Here is a 22,105-nt window from a genome sequence, read left to right as displayed (position 1 = left end):
GTGTGTGTGTGTGTGTGTGTGTGTGTGTGTGTGTGTGTGTGTGTGTGGATATTTTGTCTGAGATCATCAGATAATGAGTCTTAAATTCAGCTTCAGTTTCTGTAGGTCTCTGAACTTTAAACTGTGTTTAATATGAGTGTAATTCTGCTCATACTGTTGTGTCTGATTGTGAAAATAATATTAATGTTATTTTCAGCTTTTCCCCTTTAACTGTCTCTATAGGCATATCTACACAGCGAGTTAAGGCTGCTCTAAAGCGGCTCTGTGTCTGCTCAAAGTTCTGTGGAAAGACACAATGCCGCATGAAAGCAGACTTAAAATATGCCGGGTCTGACCCGCCTCAGCCCCGAGTGTCAAAGATGACTCTGATATTGTTTTGTTCAGTGTAAATGAACGCGATCTTGTGTCGCTCTAAACTACGCCATTGTCATGACAACCAAACGCGCGGCGCGAGAATCAAGAAGCGGAAGACTAAAAATATCAGCCATAATCCATATTGTTTTAGCCAAATTAAAAAATGTCAGCCAACAAGAGACAATAAAGTAAAAGTGTCCTGTACTCACATCGTGAAGGAACCACCAGAATAACAGAGTCGACGTGTGTAATCAATTGGCTTTCGCCGTTTGTAATCTTCCTCTGAAGAGACTGGCAGATCAACGCGCTTCTACATTTCTCTCAGATACGCTAATGCTTATTCGCCATCACTGTGTGATATTAACTTATATTCCAGAAATCATCTTCTTGAGGACGATATTACACACACACACACACACACACACACACACACACACACACACACTGCCTGAAACGCTGACGACAGCAGAATTGTTCTTTCTGGCTCTTTGAAAAACATGAATAAATCCTGCGGTGATCGACCCGGTGTAATAATTCATAATATATTTGTAGCATTTGTTCCATCTGGAATAGTTTTATTAAGAAATATAAAATAGCTCTCAGTACCACAGAATTATGACGAACATCAGAGCGTGAGATCGCTATATCACACAGAGGAAATCTGAAATTCTGTGTTTTTATTTATCTTGAGTTTTATTTCTTTAATATTTAATTACTTTTAAATTCATTTATAACACTTTGTTAAAACTGTAGTTTTAAAATAGTAATGTTCAAAGTATTATTTCCCGCGATTTTAATAACTAATTCCTGTGTAAATGCATTTATGTTCTCGGCGTCAGAGAAGCAATAAACATTCTGTGTAAATGCACATTTTGTGATTTTATGCCGCTTCAGATTTGGTTTGTGTGTAAAGACGCCTTATGTGTGTGATAATCTGAGATCTGGGTTGTTATGAACTGATATTAAATGTGTAGTGAGTGTAATGGTCATTTCTGCTGGTTCTGGATCAGCTGTCCGGTGTGTGAAAGTGACCTTTCATGTGCTTTTGATTTTGTAAAGTGACTTTGAGCATCAGATAGAAGCGATATGATCATGCTTGAGAATGAATTAATATAGATTATCTAGTTAGTTTTCTTATGAAAAGATGTGACAGATGTAATATCTCATATGTGACTGTGTGTGTGTTTTATTTTAGGGCTTATAGATGACAGTGTGATCTTGTGCTGATCATCTGATGGTGAATAAGGATCCACTACAGAGACTCAGTCAACAGAATCAACAGAGACTGAAGATACAGTGACTTCACTGTTAGAAATGAAGACTTCATGTAGATCTCAGCGATCCTCTGACAGACCTGATGAGGCGGCAGTGAAACACCTTTTATTTCACAGCAAATTACAGTTTCTCATTCATAGATTAATCATTTTATGTGTATAAACGCACAGTAACTCAAAAAGCTCTGAGTTTTGTCACAGAGTAAATAAAGAGCCTGAATATCTCTGTGTTTGTGTTGTACCAGCAGAGGGAGACAAAGACTGATGAAATATTCATTTTTCATAATCATGAGAAGAAGAAGAAACAGTTCAAGCTCACTTTTGGAAAACAATGGAAGCTCAAGTTTATACATAATGTTTTTAATAATGGTTGCATTACATGTGTATTAATGTATTAAAGGGGTCATATGATGTGTTTTCATGTTTTCTTTTTCTTTAGTGTGTTATGTAGATGTTTTTGCATGTATAAGATCTACAAACTTACAAAGCTCAAAGTCTCCTACAAAAGATTTTGGTGCTCGAGCCCCTTTTTCAAAATGAATCAGAAGTGCCCCTCTCAAACAAATATCAATGATAATATTGTGGTCAATAAAACAAAATGCATTCGATTATAATTAACATGACCAACAAAATATGAGTGCATTCCTGGAGCTGGGCGTCGTTACACTCCATCCTCATGATCGCTTTCTGCAGGACTTTTACGGGCTTTCCTCAACTCACTGAAGTGACGTCGGTGTCCGGGTTAGCGCTAGCATGAGCCGTCAGGCAAGTGTTATTTAAATAAACTCCTGATGTACTCAAGGCCGTAACCAGGGTTTGAAAATTAGTGAGGTCCGGAGTGAGGTGTTAAGAATTGTGCTATAATAACACCCACAAATGCACTACATATAGCCTAAACCTCAAAATAGAGAGACATGTAGATGATTGTGAAAGATTTTTTATTCAATATAATGTTTTACATTTCACAGACATGTTACAACTATTTACAGGCTATTTGCTATAGAGAGTGTGTGTGTGTGTGTGTGTGTGTGTGTGTGTGTGTGTGTGTGTGTGTGTGTGTGTGTGTGTGTGTGTGTTACTCTTCAATCCTTGGCTCACTGAAATGACAAAATAAAAAAGACAGATTCAGACTTCAGACAGATAGTTTATAATCAGTGCAAATGCAAATGAATGTTGGATGACTATACTCCTTACAACATGCATTACCTTTCCATTGAAGGCTAGCTGTATCCTCCTGTGGCCAGAGGCATCCCACCGTCTAAGGACTCTCTCCTTGTCCAGCTTAACTTTTTGATGAACATGCATCAACGCCAGTCCTGTGAGCCTTTCACTAGACATAGAAGATCTGAGCCATGTTTTGAGCCTTCGCATTGCAGAGAGTTCTACGTCACGACGCTTCCATCTCCATGAACGCGCGCCGACCGCCTCCGGAAGCCAGTTATTTTCGTTTATAAAGTTTTAAATATGTATATTTTTACGACAAAACCGCACGGATTACCCTCGGAAGGCCTTCGTTTATCCCCCTGGAGCCGGATGGATTACTTTTGTGAAGGATGCGTGCACATTTTCGGTCTTGAAGCAGCTGGACCCCATTGCCTCACATTATAACCACTGAAAGATCTAAAACATTTTCTAAAATAACTGAAAATATGTTCGTCTGAAAAAAGATTGACATATGCATCTCGAACGGCTTGAGGGTGAGTAAATCATGGATTAAATCATGGATGAATCATTTTTGGGCGAACTATCCCTTTAACACTGGATCCAACACTATCTAATCCGTCCATCAGCACAGCCAGAGACATCAGCCGAATATCATAAAAGACTGCCATATCTGTCCTAAAGAACAGATGTTCAATTACAGAGAGAAGGTTTAATACACACAAATATCGAAATGAAAGAATATTTCGAGTCGAATCTTTTTGAATGATTCGGTTGCGATTAAAGGACTAGTTCTTCCAAAAATGATAATTCTGCCGTCATTTACTCACCTTTCATGTGCAAATCCTTAAGTTTACTTACCGTGGAAGACAAAGGGACATTTTTGAATATGTAGCCTAATGGAGACTCTTCTTGTCGATGTAATGAAAGTGAATGAGTAACATTAGCCTACTGGGGGCTGTCACGCAAAAAATAATAATAATAAAAGACAAAAAAAAAAAATCACAAAAGTATCATAAAAGTGATCTAATACGACTCGTCCGTTATATTAATATAGTTATTTATTCATATGATAGCTTAATGTGACGAACAAAGTCGTTATATTATAATCACTGATGAGCTTACCTCTTGATAGCTTTTAATATGCATTTCAAGGCTGAGATTATGCATCGTCTGCAGAGCTAACGTTACTTACACAAAATAACATCTAAAGCGCATGTGACAAAGACAATATCTTTATGAACTTCAGAAAAATATTAATTAGATTTAGGTAGGTAACTAACAGACAGACAGATATATTCAAAACAACCCCAAATCTTACTAACTTACCATGATAAAGTGCATTTAAACAGATCCAACAATAAAATGAAGACAAAATATTATCTGTCGATATCTGTCTGTATAATGTTGGCCACTGAGACTGTAATGGAAATAAAATTAACCACAAACCAACATGAGACTTCAAGTCTTTAAATAAATTATTCTCTCTTCTCTCTTCTTTTGGTATAGAATAAAATACAAGTTCAGGGTTCCTCTTTCGGCTGTTGTTGCAGCCAATTGCACAACATATTGCAGGCATTACTGAGACCGCCGCGGGGACTTCCGGAATGGCGGAGCAGCGCTCAGTCGCAACCACAGAGCGGCTTGCTTAATAACAGTCTTCTGGCCTCCCAACTTTGCTTTAAACAACGGTGGAACTACATTATTGTTGTCTGTAACTTTTTTTACACAATATTATGTCCGAACAAAAAAAGAATAGGAAACAGAAGCGTAAAGGCAGAGCTCAAGCGCTGACGCTAACGGACCACAACTACGGTGCTAGCCAAAAAGAAAACAACGGAGGGAAAATGGATGACGACTTCTCAACGGACTCGGAGGTTGTAACACCGGTTGGTAGCCCCTCTTCCAGCCCTGCCTCAAAAGTAAAAAGGAAAGAAAAGAGCGACTTGTCTCTAGAGGATCTTCAGGCTAACATTCTGGCTGCAGTTAACCAGAGAGCTGATAACCTGGAACTGATGGTAAGAGACAACAAGTCAGGCATTGAAGAGCTGAAAACCTCCCTTAATTTTGCCTTCGTCGAAATTGAAGCTTTGAAAAATGAAAACAAAAAGTTATCTGAGCTTTGCTACAGTCATGAAAAAACTATAAAAAGCATGGAAATTCGGCTCACTGAGACTGAAAGATACAGGCGGAGATGGGCTCTAAGGCTGTATGGGCTACCAGAGGAAAGGGATGAAAACGTAAAAAGAAAGGTGATTGACATTTGTCAGCAAATAGCCCCTAACCAAAATATGAGTCAAGTCATCGATGTCGTGCACCGAATTGGAAGGAGGGATGGCGGCAACACACACCCTCGCTCCGTTATTATCCTCTTTGCCTTCCGCACAGCGAGGGATGACGTTTGGAAAAATGCGCGAAACCACACTTTCCTGAGGGAGAAGAGGCTCCGCTTCGGCGAGGATCTCACTCAGGCTGACAAGAAGACCCGAGAAAGGCTGTGGCCCCGCATCGAAGAAGCGAGGAAACAAGGAAAGCGAGCTTTTTTCAGAGGAACCCGAGCCTTCATAGAGGATGTGGAGATCCTTTAAGATATTTCCTACGGAGTCACTCTAGAACTTTGTTGTAAACTCTTGAGTTCGTGCCTTCTCTTTCTGTTGCTGCTTTAGAGGACAAGAAAATCTATTCAGGTAACTGTTCTAATACCTATGTTGGCTATATCTGCTGATAAGGTTGAATTCCATCCTCTCTCAGGGTTTTATTATATATTAACAATAATTCATATTTGTATATTATACTTTATATTAACCCAGTCAGTCATTCCTGAATAACACTAGCACTTTGTAATTACTTTAAAATGTTCCAAACTCACTTTAAAGAGGCAGAAGCTGTTATTGCTTAGGTTGTTTTTTTCTCTCGTAAAGAGAATTGTTCTTTAGCGGTTGATGAAATTACTTTCTATAAATGCCAGAGGACTACGAAATATTGTTAAAAGAAAAGCCATCTTTATTTTTTGTAAGGACTATAATGCTGATGTTATTTTCGTCCAAGAAACTCACTCATGTAAAGAAGACGAAAAGTTATGGAAGAGTCAATGGGGAGAGGACATTTGGATGACTCACGGTTCCAACCACTCCGCAGGGGTTGCTATTCTTACTCATAAATTTAAAGGAAAGGTTCTTAATACTGTAAGGGATACTGATGGTCACTGGATGGTTACTATTACCTGTTTGGAAGATGCATTTTTTATTTTAGTCAACATCTATGGGTACTGCTCACTCTCACAAAATTCAAAATTATTGGAAGAACTGGACTCTGTATTAAATGAGTTGATGTCTAAATATCCTTTAGCTAAAGTAATTTTGGGCGGTGACTTTAATATGGTAATGGATAACCAATTAGACAGGTGCCCACCAAAACTAACTCCAAATTCAAAAAAACTAATTGACTTCACGAAAAGGATGGACCTAATTGATATATGGAGAAAAAAAAATACATTGTTGAAAACATATACTTGGAGCAATAAAAGTCACACGCTACAGTCCAGGATAGATTTCTGGTTGATTTCGGCTGATTTAGAGCCCTCTATTGAGTCATGCACTGTTTCTCCTGCTGTTCTGACAGACCATAAGGCCATCTCTTTAGCTATTCAGGTCAGCAGGGAACAAAGAGGGAGATTCTCTAGCGGTTACTGGAAATTAAATAATTCTCTACTATCTCATGAAGAGCTAAAAATGAAAATAGAACTCCTTATCTCAGAACAGTGGGAGGCTGCTAGAAAAGGGAATAATTTTGGGACATCGTGGGAACTTCTCAAATATAAAATTAGAGGTGTCTGCTCGGGTTATGGCAAGATATTGGCGCACAAAAAGAAAAATGTAACTTACACGCTAATCAATAATATTAACAAACTTACTGAAAAAGAGCATTTGAGCCAAGAAGATAATAATGCCTTATTAGAATTACAAAGTCAACTAGATATTTTATATGAGAACAAAGCGAAAGGAGCTTTTATAAGGTCACGTAGGAATTGGATGGAACAGGGTGAGAAAAACAGTAGATATTTCTTTAACATGGAAAAAAGAAGAAATGAAATCAATACTATAAGAAAACTTGACATTGGGGAAAAGATTAGTGAGGACAGTAGAGAGATATCAAACTATATAAGTGCTTTTTATGAAAAACTTTACTCAAAAGATATTAATCTCAAAGATCCAGAGGAAATCTTTAGCTTGATTAACTCACCTAAATGTGTAGATGCAGAATATAATAAAATCTGCTGCCAGGACATAACTCTTGAGGAGATTATTTGGGGAATAACTCAATTAAAGAACAATAAATCACCAGGCTGTGATGGCCTGACCTCTGAGATGTATAAATGTTTCTCTGAGTCACTAGGTAAATTTCTTCTGGCTGTCTTCAAAGAATCTCTTGACAGAGGGGAGCTTCCTCCTTCTCTGAGGCAAGGTGTCATAACACTTATTCCAAAACCTCACAAAGACTCTCTATTAATTGAAAATTGGCGCCCCATTACATTGCTAAATAATGACTATAAGATTCTAGCTTCTATCTTAGCAAAACGTCTCAAATCTAAACTACACACTTTAATTGATGAATGCCAATCTGGTTTCATGAAAGATCGTCACATAGCCAATAACATTCGATTAGTTTTGGATCTAATTGAATACAAAGACTTTCTAGATGATGAACACCTTATTTTATTCTTAGACTTTCAAAAAGCCTTTGACACGATAAGCCACAAATTTATTTTTGACACTTTAAACTTTTTTAATTTTGGTAAGAATTTTATTAATGCTGTAAAAACTCTCTACATGGGAGGAAACAGTTGTGTTAAATTGGCTAATGGAACTTCACCCAGATTTGACATTAACAAAGGTATCCGCCAAGGCTGCCCCACCTCGCCTCTTCTATTTTTGACTGTGGCTCAAATTCTCTGTGATTTAATTCACAGGAGTTCATTCAAAGGAATTACATTAAATGAAAGAGAAATAAAAATCTCACAGCTGGCGGATGACACAACCCTGTTTCTAAAAAATGAATCCCAAATAGGAGTTGCACTAAATATTGTAAACCAATTTGCTGAAAGCTCAGGCTTGAATCTAAATCTTTCAAAATGTGAGCTGTTTTCTCTTAAAAATAAGCATTTGGGTCAAATATGTGGCATAAATATAAATAATGTAGTAACTTATCTTGGAATTAAAATCAGTCATAATCACAAGTTGATGACAGAGAGTAATATCTCATTACTACATGACTCTATTAATAAAAAGTTTGACTCTTGGCTCGCAAGAGATATATCTATGTATGGCAGGGTTCTTCTTTCTAAAGCAGAAGGTCTCTCACGAGCAGCATATTTATTTACATCAATAGAAATACCTAAATTACAATGTGCCAATCTAGACAAACTATTATATAACTTTATATGGAGGAAGAAACCCCATAAAATCAGGAAAAACATCTTGACCAATAAAATTGAGGACGGGGGGTTATCTGTAATTGACTTCTCACTTTTTAATGAGATATTAAAAATCAACTGGATAAAAAGATTTCTAAAAAATCCAAACAGTTTGTGGAACATTGTGCCAAACTTTATCTTTGAAAAACTTGGTAAAATCACATTCTTGCTTCAATGCCCATACTCCATCAACAGACTGCCAGTCAAACTGTCAAATTTCCATAAACAGGCTCTAACTTGTTGGACACTTTTGTACAAACACAATTTCTCCCCTCACAAATGTTTTATCTGGAACAACATGAACATAATATATAGAAACAAGACTCTCTTTATAGAAAACTGGTTTAAACATGATATTATACTGGTATCCCAATTATTAAATAACTCAAATCAAATTTTAACTTATGACGATTTCACACATAAATTTAATTTCCATCCTCCAAGAAAAGAATTTGATATTGTAACCAGAGCTATACCCCATGGGATCATCACCCTACTTAGAGATGAGTCAGAGTTGGATCAAATTAATATATCTTTCTCCAGCAGTGTTTCAATAAATGGTCTACCTTTTCTAGACAGAAAAGTCAACAACAAAGTAATAAAAAACATTTTATGTGCAAAATCTATCCCTGCTTCCAGATACAAATGGTCCCCCTTGTATGAAAATATTAATTGGAATAGAGCATGGAGGAACCCACATACATTTTTAATTACAAACAAAGTAAAAGAAATAACGTTTAAAATTCTTCACCATTATTACCCCTGTAACAAGATTATTTCTAAATTTATCCCTACCGTAGACGAAAAATGTAGCTTCTGCTCTCTGGAAACAGAAACATTAGACCATTTATTCTATAGCTGTTCACATAGCTCTTCTCTGTGGAATGATATACAGTGTTTCATTAATGGACAACTTGGCTCAAACATTCACTTATGTATACAATATATAGTCAATCTATTAATTTTGCTTGGAAAATTCTTTATTCATAAATCGAAATTTATGAAGAACATACCTCTTTTCAATGTTTTTAAACTTGACTTAAAAAATTATATAGAATGTATCTCTGGATTAGATGGTAAATCAGCATCAAAATGTATGCAATACTTATCTAAGTTAACTTTATAATTAATTTAACTGATATTTACTGTCCGATACTCTGGCTGTATATACTTTTATGTTATTTATAATTTTTATACAGATTATTTGTTACTTGTATGATATTTGTCTCAATTCTCTATTGGCTGATGTGTATTTGTTACTTAATTTATTTTTATTTATTTAATTTTTATTCCTTTTGAAAACGTGAACTGTATCTAAATGAATTTTGTATTGCAAGATTATTTTATTTTTTTGAAAATTGTATCAAATGTGTTATGCAATAAAAAAAAAAAAAAAAAAAAAAAAACTAAGACCGCCGCGGTCGCAAAGATGGCGGCGCAAAGCTACAGTGACGTCATGTGAATCGAATGAATACACGTGGCGATTGTTTACATCAGAGTGCGCACGTGTTTCTCGCAGCATATACGCAGTGTTTGTTTAAGCGGTTGATGGAAAATAAGCTATAATGCGCATTCTAAAAATCTAAATTCAGATCTATTATTTTTCACGGTATTTTGAAGTGCCCGCGATTACAATATCGTACATATTCAGTACCGCGATTTATCGCATTACCGAATACCGGCACATGTCTAGAGTCCAGCTGTGTTTGATTATACTGATTGGACTTGATTAGGAAAGCCACACACCTGTCTATATAAGACCTTACAGCTCACAGTGCATGTCAGAGCAAATGAGAATCATGAGGTCAAAGGAACTGCCTGAAGAGCTCAGAGACAGAATTGTGGCAAGGCACAGATCTGGCCAAGGTTACAAAAAAATTTCTGCTGCACTTAAGGTTCCTAAGAGCACAGTGGCCTCCATAATCCTTAAATGGAAGACGTTTGGGACGACCAGAACCCTTCCTAGAGCTGGCCGTCTGGCCAAACTGAGCTATCGGGGGAGAAGAGCCTTGGTGAGAGAGGTAAAGAAGAACCCAAAGATCACTGTGGCTGAGCTCCACAGATGCAGTCGGGAGTTGGGAGAAAGTTGTAGTAAGTCAACCATCACTGCAGCCATCCACCAGTCGGGGCTTTATGGCAGAGTGGCCCGACGGAAGCACCTGAACTCTCCAAGAACACCTGAAGGACTCCAAGATGGTGATAAATAAGATTCTCTTGTCTGATGAGATCAATTGTCCAATACAGTCTCAACAGTGAAGCATGGTGGTGGCAGCATCATGCTGTGGGGGTGTTTTGCAGCTGCAGGGACAGGACGACTGGTTGCAATCGAGGGAAAGATGAATGCAGCCAAGTACAGGGATATCCTGGACGAAAACCTTCTCCAGAGTGCTCTGGACCTCAGACTGGGCCGAAGGTTCACCTTCCAACAAGACAATGACCCTAAGCACACAGCTAAAATAACGAAGGAGTGGCTTCACAACAACTCCGTGACTGTTCTTGAATGGCCCAGCCAGAGCCCTGACTTAAACCCAATTGAGCATCTCTGGAGAGACCTGAAAATGGCTGTCCACCAACGTTTACCATCCAACCTGACAGAACTGGAGAGGATCTGTAAGGAGGAATGGCAGAGGATACCCAAATCCAAGTGTGAAAAACTTGTTGCATCTTTCCCAAAAAGACTCATGGCTGTATTGGATCAAAAGGGTGCTTCTACTAAATACTGAGCAAGTATTTATATTTGTGATATTTCAGTTTTTCTTTTTTAATAAATGTGCAAAAATGTCAACAATTCTGTGTTTTTCTGTCAATATGGGGTGCTGTGTGTATAATAATGAGGAAAAAAAATGAACTTAAATTATTTTAGCAAATGGCTGCAATATAACAAAGAGTGAAAAATTTAAGGGGTTCTGAATACTTTCCGTACCCACTGTATCTGGTTTAGGCTCATGCGAGGGATATTGTCAATATTCTATAATATGCTGCTTGATACTGTTGGAAAGGGGACCTTTTAGGCTTTCATTTAAGCCCAGTACTGAATCTGTCTGACAAACACAGAGGTCACATGACTTCTTTAAACCAGAAATAACACATATTTTTTTCACAATTTCCGCCTAAACTGTATGCTTTCTTTTATCCCTGTGGCATGAAAGAACACCACAGACACAAAACTCAACAACTTCAATACTCAAGGCACTCTGATGACTCAGAAAATGTATAATATACCCATACTAGTTATTTGTGAGAGCCTTAAATTAGACTTGTGCAGCCAGCTCAAGTCTTCAAAATAGAATAGAGCCAATAGAATGGACAGATAGCATACCCTATTAGTCCAGGGCCAAATGGCCTATTTATTCATGTACGGTTGTAATAAAAAGTAATTGTTTCAATAGTGTTGTCAACATAACACTTGTAAGTGGTTAAACAAAATGTTTCTATCATGTATTTTGATATTCACCCACTTTCGGTTAGAATGTCAGAAAGTAGCTCATGCACGGCATGTTGATGGATTTTGACAGTTTGACAAGGTTTTGTGAAAAGATTGTTGGTTCAGTTGACTGGTTATAACAACACTATCAACAATGCCATCTTCAATCAACTTCCATTGAGTTCCAGGGGTATTAAATGTAAGTTCAAAATACTTTTACTCTTGTGCTTGTGAATTGGTGGGGAATAGTAGCAGTAGCTAATGTAAGCTTGGTGTTTTTAGCAAGCTAGCTAGCTTGCAGGTTAAACAGTGTAACAGTAACTGCTACAGTGCAGTCAGGGCTCTCAAGTGTCACGTGACACTCACTCATTTCAGTCTTTTGTCACGCCCTCTCGCCACACATTGTATTTCTCACACGGAAAAACTACTTATAATATATTTAATATGCCGCAGCACCCAAAATGTCTCTGGCCGCGCCAGTCTCATTATGGAACCGGCAGGAATCAATCGCTGTGATTCAAGATCAATCCTCAGCCCGCTGCTGGAGCCTGCATCCAGTTAGTTTTACATCAGGCCTGGCTAGAATAAGCTTCTCCAAACCGTAGAAAAAGTGTACTGCAACATAAGAGTGTGCAAATATCATCTACGATAATATCGTAATTGTTTTAATGATGTGAAATCGAGTATGTCCCTCACTTTGCAAACACCAAACAAAAACTCAGCAAGAGAGTTAACCCTTTCCGGTTTAGGTTAGACTACTGAGCGTGTGCATTTAGAGGGCACGCTCTCAACTGCGTGATTTACTCTATCTAAACGCAGCAACAAACACACCTGTATTAATTGTCTGTTAGGCTATATCATATGATATAGATAAGCAATCACACAAAGAGTGCCATTTTCTCCTCAAAATATCAGCACAATTAAAATGAGTTTAATAAACAAGAAGTTAATATTAAGTGACTTACATTAAGTCTGCCGACCTGAAGCATCTCTCGCTCAAAACCGCTCTTTTACTGGCGCTCGCCTCCGTTAAAAGAGTGGGCGATTTATACGCGCTGTCTTCGAGTGCGCCCTGTCTTGAGTTTGGACCCAACGATTGCAGAGCCGTCCTTAAGCCAAGGCATGGGTATATTCCTAAAGTGCTCTCCACTCCCTTCAGAGCACAGGTTATTTCCCTAGCAGCTCTTTCCTCACCAGAGGACAAAAGAGATGCGAATTTACTCTGTCCCATCAGGGCTCTCGGAGTGTATCTACAGCGTTCTGCCTCGTTCAGACAGTCGGAACAGCTGTTTGTGTGCTTTGGCGGCCGCACTAAGGGTCTCGCCGTCTCAAAGTAGAGATTATCGCGCTGGATAGTTGACGCTATAGCGCTGGCTTATGAGTCTAAGGGCCTTCACTGCCCCTTAGGCATCAGAGCTCATTCCACAAGAGGCATGGCCTCGTCTTGGGCTTGGTCAAGTGGAACACCCATCGAGGATATCTGTGCGGCGGCCGGCTGGGCCTCACCGTCCACATTTATCAGGTTTTATAACCTACAAGTCCCTGCTCTGCATTCCAGGGTACTTTCAGTATGAAAGGTGTAAGCACAATACCCCCATAAAACGTGGGCCTGATATTATCCAGTCCTGTTTTACATGAACTTAGTTTGTATATGTATTATACATTTTATATATTACATTATATATAATTTATTAAGGTTTGGCCTTCATTAGGCCCACTCCTCCTTTTTCCCTTATGAAGCCCGTCACTGACCGGCTTATTGGGTTCATACTTTACTCTTAAGGGCTTCAGGCTTCTTGCCTCAGGCTTTATCAGAGCGAAGTCAAGCACGCGAGGCGTTTCAAAGTGGGTTACCATAGCGTCAGCTACTTATGCAATAGGAGAGACCCCTCGAAAGAGAACGTCTCGGTTACTAACGTAACCTTGGTTCCCTGAGATGAGGGAACGAGTATTGCGTAACTCGCCGTGCTTGTGCTTTGGTCAGGGAATCGATTCAGTCTATTTAACCTAAAGACTTTGACGAACGATGGGCTCTTTTTAGCCTCTGGCCACGCCCATCCTGGCGGGCTCTGACGTGTCAGGGCACGAATTGCCCTGATTGGACTACGTGTCTGAGCCGCCTCGTCATAGGTTCATGCAGTTGCCGCAGCACAGCCAATGGTCGTGTTCGCCGCTCATCTGTGTATGCTGTGCAGCTGCACTGCGTTTCAAAAATTTGTCTTCAATATTCTCGAGAAAAGGAGTTTTCCCATAGCGTAAGCTACTTACGCAATACCGTGAGTCTGTTGTTCTCTGGCAGAGCAACAGCCAGAACCTGAATCTGACATGAACCTTTATTTATTACTGTACAGTTTGCATTGTGGACCAAAGCAAAGTCAATCATCTTATTGCCATCTTTTTATTTTTATTTTATTTTTGCAATAGTCCCTCACATTTGGTTTTTGAAATTAAAATATTATGTCCTCGCTGGCTTTGTTTCATTTTATTTCATACATTTTGTTTTTATAATGCCTATGCATTCATGGATGTGTTTGTTGCATGTTGTAAAGCTGTTCGATCAATAAATAATGCATAAATAGTAATTTAAGCACATTCCTCACATTCTTTTAACTAAAATTCAAAATAAATTAGTTTCATGCATAATACTTTTAATCCAGCTCTAAATACCTTACATTGGGTGTCTTTGACCTCTTGTGGAAAGATGCTATTTCATGACTCTAGATGGCCTTATATGGAGCAAATGAGCAATTTCAGAACTCTTTAATTTCCTTTTTTTTTTTTTTTTTTTTTTTTTAAGTGACTAGAAACATATTTTTTTTTATGCAACATTTAGCAACTTTTTGAACAGGCTGCATGTAACCCCACTTATTCAATAGGGAATAAATTATGGCTAATAATGACTAGGGATGCACCGATACCACTTTGGTACTCGCCGATACCGTAACCGATACCTGTATTTTCACTGCATTTGTCATTTTTAAATGTATTGGTAGAGAAACCAAAAGAATATAAATCATATTATTTGGCTAAGTTGTTTTCATGCTTAATAAAGCCTGTGTATGAATTTGTTACTTTCACTGTTCATATTGCTCAATCATATTTTATCTTTCATTTAAAGGGATGGTTCGGAGTAAAATAAACCTAGGGTCCTTTGCACCATGACCTCGAGCCAAAGAATGGCACCAAACTTCTACAGTAGTACAAATAGTTTCTGTACTCATAAAACGAGGCATTGGAAAGTTTGTAAGTACATCAGGAGTTTATTTAATAAAGAAATATAAAATAAAGAAACTGCAAATCATATTACTTATAAATCAGAATTAATGTAACACTGTATATTATACTCTGTACTCTATATGTAGTGCATATTAATCTCAAAATATTTTAGTTGTCACAATATAATACCACTTTACACGTCATCAGAGAATGTCTGACGTCATCCATTTTATGTGATAACTGCAGGCCTTCACATTTGAACATGGACGGTTCAGCACGTGACCCATTAACACTCACTCATGTACGATACAAACTCAAATAAACATAAAACAGAGTTAGAAAATAATAATATTACAGCCAAACTCTTCTTAAAGCTACACTGTGTAATTTTTTTAGTTGATTCTTAGCAAAAAACACTTAGTTCTTTCAAAAATATATGTGCTCATTAATGTATATTTAATTCTTTCAAGTAATAAAGTATTCTCGTAAGTTTATAATCTGCCATTGAAAGTACATACGGGTGAGGGGTTAGAATGCCGGTCGCCATGTTGCCCCTCCATCTTGAAACTACATTAGCCAAAGAGGGACATACCTGTAAATTCAAGCTTCGCCTTTTGCGTTTTTCACTCAGTGACACCGTGACGAATGCGAGGGGGAGATTACTCGCGAGTCGCGAGTCGACTGCCGGCAGATTTGAAAGATGTGTGTGTGTGTGTGTGTGTGTGTGTTCACTCACATTTGATTTTGAAAGAGAGAATTAAAACGTCAATGCGACAGGCAAATCAGCAAGACCAAAGTCAATATTGGAGTAACTTTTCCCAGATGGAAAGAGCTCATGAGGAGCAAAGATTTTAAAACGGATGCCGACGTTGCCTGCTTTCTTCTCGACAGGTAATTCAGCCTGTTGTAATTCATTTGTTTAAATTCGAAGTTTTATAGTTGCTTGTCTAACCATAGCATGGTTGTGCATAACGCCAGAACGACCTCTAGTATAACTTCATCCTCGCATCAATGGTGAAAAAGTATTGTTTACCTTGTAACATAAATATGTGCTGCGACAGATCACAGGTGATGAATAGTTTTAAAGGCGCAATTTTTTAAGCTATATAAAAAAAGGACACTGTAAATTTTAGTTATTTTTAATTGCTTTTACTTTGTACCCATTGTAACGTTAGCCTAATCTGATTATGCTGGGATAGCCGATTCCAAGGGTGACGTTTACCTCCTGACATCTGTCCTGTAGTTTTATTCATTTTAGACGTATTATTGTTTATTATTGTCATGGACGAAGTCGATAACTGGAAGCCATGTTAATCTTGGAATAATGCGGCCACCATAGGAGTTAAAACGCCCTCGGAATTGAAAGGAACAGAAACTAATATTCACTGGGTAGTCATATACAATTTCACCACTAGATGGGGGAAAAATTCACACAGTGTAGCTTTAACAGCATAAATAACACTGTATTTTATTATACGAACTGTTAGAAACCCATAAAACTTCATGTACTAACAATACAGTGCATTGAGACGTGCTGATGTTAGCGTAGCATCGGGAACTAATCACGTTCGCCATGTGCGACAATCTCATCTCTTTTTCCACAATACGGGTATATAACAATTATACCAACACCCTATATACACAAACTCATATTAACATCAAATATTCGGATATTTAAGGGGCTTACCTGAAAAGGGGAACATAAAAATATTAAAATAATCTCTGTTTTATGAGTGGGGGAAGGGAACCGTGTGCCTGATAATAACTCTCCATGCTCGCCCCGCCCCCTGCTGGAGTCTTCTGGTACTGCACCATAACAAACTACATGAACCAATGAAATAACCAATCATAACAATACTATTCTCAATACCTGCTACATTATACACCATATAAAATGATCCACAATACTTTTGTATATTGCATTACACACTGCGTTTGCATAGGTGGAGATTTTTTTCGTGAGAAATACAAGTACGAAATAATCCACAAAATTATTAGTGAATGAGACCCAATGTGTATACATGTGATTCATTTAACATAATTTTAACTTAATTTAAAATACTTATTCCAATATCCAAATATGATATAAAACTCACAGTGGGAAAACGGGTTTATATTTGTGACGTGCTGTCTTTGCATCTGATCATTGCACACTATAAACAGGCATTAGCTGAATAAACGTTAGCCAATACAAACATAATAGAAAACAGTTGACAATGAATAGAGCAAATCACCAATAAAAAACCTAGCACGTCAGTTTTAATTTTACAGTTATCTACAATTCTCACGCAGCGCAGACAACAATAATTTTTAATCCATAAGTAATAACGCACTAGTTTTCATACCAAATAAATACGTAACATAATTAGGTACTTTATTTATTAACACAATAATGTAACATGTAGGCTACGTTTCTCAACACTGAGAATTAATAAATAAACAGCTGTTTCTCCAGACTATCGCTTTCCAGTTATCCACAAATCACAGCACTATTATAATCACTAAGTGATTTTTTATTTATTTCAGTATTTAGATTTATTGTTCAGCATTACTTGAGCATTTTATCATTTGCATGGCTGAATGATGTCTTCCTCTTGTTTGAGTGACCATGAATGATGGAGTATCTTAAATTAATCCCACAGACAGTAAAAGAAATGGACACAGCGACCCCATAGACTTCAACAGAGAAAAGTGAAGTCAATCAGAAGCACTTCTTCCTGATGGCGAGCGACTGCACAGACTCAAACTGAGCTTGATGACGTAGATGTGACGTGAGCAACGCGTCTGTCTTCTAGTAGCTGTGCCGAGAGAAATCTGAATCATTCCCTTCCGAAACTTGCAGAGACGGAGAGCGTGAGTAGGAGCTGTCCATGAGCTAGGAGCAGGAGACACTTTATGATCCTCTATGGGCTTCTCCCTTGACTTTATCTATGCCTCCACGTCCCCCCGATTGACTGCGAGCTTCTCCTCCTGTCTATACGGTAATCTCTCTACTGTGCGACAGAGAGTCGCGTGGTTATGACACAATCGTTAGCCTACTTTTACAAAAACTGCTTCTACGGGGCCATAACATAAGATACAAGGTAATGGAGCCTTTTATACATTGTCGTGTTTCTTTAGAAATAAACAATGGAAAAATACAGTCTTTAAACGCCTTAGATGTAAAGTTATTCGCTGTCAAAGTGACGTCAAATGAATGGGAGTCAATGTAATGCTAACAGCAGGTGATGGCTTGTTAGCCAATGGAGGAGGCTGGATTCCCCCCTTGATTAATCCATGCGATTAAGCCCATGTGATTGTCGAGGACTGAATCCAGCGCTATGATTGGTCGAACTCTTCTTCTTTTGCTGTTGCTTGATGTGAGTTCTGCGATCGCACAGTCACCAGGTTTTTGCGTAGTTTAGAGTGACAAATCGAACCAGTGTACCCAAAATGTGTTCAGGTTGGCAGGTCTGCTACAGGCTTTTTTCAATTTATTTTTTACAAATTAATTTATTTTTTGAACTTTATTAAACTTTAAAATAAAATGTTTAAATCAAATTTAATAAAGCCAATAAGCCCCAAGAAACTGTTTTACAGTGAATGTATTACAGCTATGTGGTGTTCACTGTAAAAAAAAAAAAAAAATTATGATCAATAAGTTAACATGTTTGAAAAGAAACTTAGAAAAACCCAAGAAAAGGAAGAAGAAAGGCATCTGTGCTTTCTTACGGAGAATAGGGAAGGCTGTAAACAAGGCTCTACAGTGCAAGTATTTCACTTGCATTTGCGCCTAAAATAGATATGTGCGAAACCTGAAAAATAATTTACGAGCACAGTGCGCGAGTGACAGGCTGTTCTCAATACACAGAACAACAGCGCCATGAAACGAAGCACACCATTGATTTCACATGGAAAGCAAGCAAGAGGACGTGATGGGGTCGCAACTGCGCGATGTGAACATAGCATGATGACGCGCCTAACGTAATGCAAATGAGAGCGACGATTCGCAACCAAGTGTGCCGCACAAGCCCTGAAAAGTGAAGCCAAAGCGTCTCGATCGCCCCCCGGTGGCTGGTCCTAGTATAGGTCATAAGCCCCGCCTCCCCGTGTTATTCAATGGGACTTGAGACCCATGGGACTAACCCTAACCCTAACTAAACAATTTAATTACACTTCAAATATCTTTTTTTCCGAAGGTGGTTTCTGTCATTTACTGTAGTTTTTATCACGCTGATGTAAATTCAAGTGCTTGTTTTTGTTTTATATATTTTTATTAGAATTTTGTATACAAGTAACAAAAAAAAAACAGACAGAAAAAAATACAGAATAGAAACCACAAGCAAAACAGAACACAGACAAAAAAAAACAAAAAAAAAACCAAAAAAAACAGGGCATATTTAAAAACAACAATAATTAAGTACACTGCTACACCGCTGACACTAGAATCTCAACACAAGTACTAAACAGAGATGGTAAAGGTGGTCGGCACTCTATGAACTCCCTTGCTGGTCAAAATCAGTGTTGTATTTGTCAAGGTGAGCCAAAAATGGCTGCCAAATATCTGAAAATTTATTAAGATTGTCCATCATGCCATAGCGGACCTTCTCCATATGCAATATACCAATGAGCTCACTTAACCAGATCCTAAACTGAGGCACAGTATCTGACTTCCAAAGTTTTAAAATCATTTTCTTTGCAACTACCATTCCATACATAATTGTGCTTTGCATCGAAACTCTGTGTTTAAGTAGAGAAGGAGAAACCCCAAACAATGCAATCATTGGGTCAGGTTCAAATACACAGCTATACATGTCAGAAAACCACTTAAAGTGCTTGTTTTTAAAGTAAGTTTGTTTTTAGTTAGTTATTTAATAGTGGTGTGACGTCATGATTGACAGCTTCTCTGAGCGAAGTAGTCATTGAACAACAACAACAGCAACCTTCAGTTATAAAGCACATTTAACACAATACAAATTGATCTAAAGTGCTGTACATAGTGCATAGCAGGACTACACTATAAAAAAAACTACAAGTTTCCAAAAGCTAAAGAATAAAATTGTGTTTTCAGAGTAGATTTAAAAATGTCCAATGAAGGAGCAGACCTCACAGGATAAGGGAGAGCATTGCAGAGCTTGGGCCGGGCCACAGAAAAGGCCCGATCACCCTTTAATTTGTAGCGACATCGTGACACATTTAAAAGCAAGTGATTTGAAGATCTCAGTGCCCTAGCAGGACAGTATGGCACAATAAGATCACAAATATACCTTGGTGCACAGCCAGACAACGCCTTATAAACAAACATAAGGATCTTAAAATCAACTCTAAACTTAAAGGGTTAGTTCACCCAAAAATGAAAATTCTGTCAGTAATTACTCACCCTCATGTTGTTCCAACCATGTAAGTCTTTCGTTCATCTTCGGAACACAAATTAAGATATTTTTGATGAAATCTGACAGAATTTTGACTCCTCCATAGGCTTCCAGTGTGACCGAAACTCACCGGCCCAGAATAGTTATTAAAACATCGTTAAAATAGTCCAAGTAACTACAGTGGCACTACATTAAGTTTATCATGCGACGAGAATACTTTCTGTGCGCAAAAACAAACAAAAATAACGACTTTATTCCACTTTTCATTTCCTTCTCTCTGGGCCTCGTAGTGTGTTTGCGCTGCGCGTCTGTGTTGCACGTCATCACGCAAAACACACATGACCGGCGTCGGCCAATAGTGAGCCTACGTGGTGACGTGTAACACAGACGCGCTGCGCAAAAACACTACGCAAACCAACTAGACATCCAGAGAGAAGGAAATGAATAGTGGAATAAAGTCGTTATTTTTGTTTGTTTTTGCGCACAAAAAGTATTCTCGTCGCTTGATATACTTAAGATTGAGCCACTGGAGTCACTTGGACTATATTAACGATCTCTTTAATAACTTTTCTGGGCCAGCAAGTTTCGGTCACACTGGAAGCCTATGGAGGAGTGAAACATAGCTCAGATTTCATCAAAAATATCTTAATTTGTGTTCCGAAGATGAACGAAGGTCTTACGCGGTTGGAACAACATGAGGGTAAGTAATTACTGACAGAATTTTAATTTTTGGGTGAACTAACCCTTTAATGAGAAGCCAGTGAAGGGATGCCAAAACAGGAGAAATATGATCCCTCTTTCTAGACCCAGTCAAAAGTCTTGCAGCTGCATTTTGAACAATTTGTAAGCGAAATAGTGAAGATTGAGGAAGACCACAATAAAGAGAGTTGCAATAGTCTAAACATGATGTTACAAATGCATGAATTGCAATTTCTAAATCTTTGCTTGAAAGAAGGTTCTTCAACTTTGCAATAGATCTTAAATGGAAAAAGCTTCCTCTAATAACAGCACTAATTTGTTTATCAAAAAATAGTGAAGAGTCAAAGATCACTCCAAGGTTTTTGATTTGTTTGCATACATTTGTTGAGAGAGGACCTAACTGGGCTTTCAGAGCAGGAGAGGAATCTGCCGGACAACCCAGAATTAAAACCTCGGTTTTATCCTCATTTAGCTGCAGAAAATTATTTGTCATCCACCTCTTGATATCATCTACATATTCCATCAACACATCAGATGATGCAAATGATGCACATCAACTGATTACTGAAGCACCAACAGACTTTTTTTCGGGATCTTCGGAGGACTGAGGAGATTGGAGCTTTATATTTAATATCTAAATTTCTATAATTAATTATTTCACACCGAGAGTGAGGACGGGGCCTTGATTTCGCGGCTTTACTTCCTGCTCACGACTGCGCAGGTCTGGTCCCGAGATCGCTACTGCGCAGGTCTGGTCCCAAGATGTCAGCGCCATATCGGGACACTGGCGGCTTCACTTCTCACCAATGGAAGAGAGCGAAGGGGCGTCGGCCATATTTTTTTACAGTCTATGTTCGCAACCAATGAGCCAATCACTTAAATAGTGTGGGAATGTGCGGGAACTGCTGGATTTTAAGTGAGAGAGTCAAGTGAGGTAAACACTTGAAAAAAGTATTGGTACAATAGTTAAAAATGAAGAACATACGTTTTTATTTTAAGTGAAAAAGAGATGAGGAGAAAGAGGAATCAGGTGAGGATATGGAAGGTTCAACTAACTTTAATGAGGTTTCTTCACAAGATTTACCTGAAGCTGAGAACAACTTTAGCGAAGTTACGGTGACCACTGCTGTCACTTCAACGTCCACTGGAGCCG

General features: G+C 38.2%; 1 protein-coding gene across 1 annotated transcript in view; it reads left to right on the top strand.

The window, feature by feature from the left end:
- Positions 1–2,044, top strand: part of LOC311302542 (NACHT, LRR and PYD domains-containing protein 12-like) — a 58,182-nt gene extending 56,138 nt beyond the window's left edge. Inside the window, exon 11 of the mRNA XM_084428519.1 lies at positions 1,550–2,044. Coding sequence (XP_084284645.1) covers positions 1,550–1,562 — 13 coding nt within the window. The 3' untranslated portion in view covers positions 1,563–2,044. The remainder of the gene's footprint in view (positions 1–1,549) is intronic.
- The last annotated feature ends 20,061 nt before the right edge of the window (positions 2,045–22,105 follow it).

The sequence above is a fragment of the Rutilus rutilus genome (genome assembly GCF_951802725.1).
Source record: "Rutilus rutilus genome assembly, chromosome: 13".
Taxonomy (NCBI): Eukaryota; Metazoa; Chordata; class Actinopteri; order Cypriniformes; family Leuciscidae; genus Rutilus; species Rutilus rutilus.
Note: the sequence above shows the minus strand (reverse complement) of the source record. Positions and strands in the feature narration are given on the sequence as shown.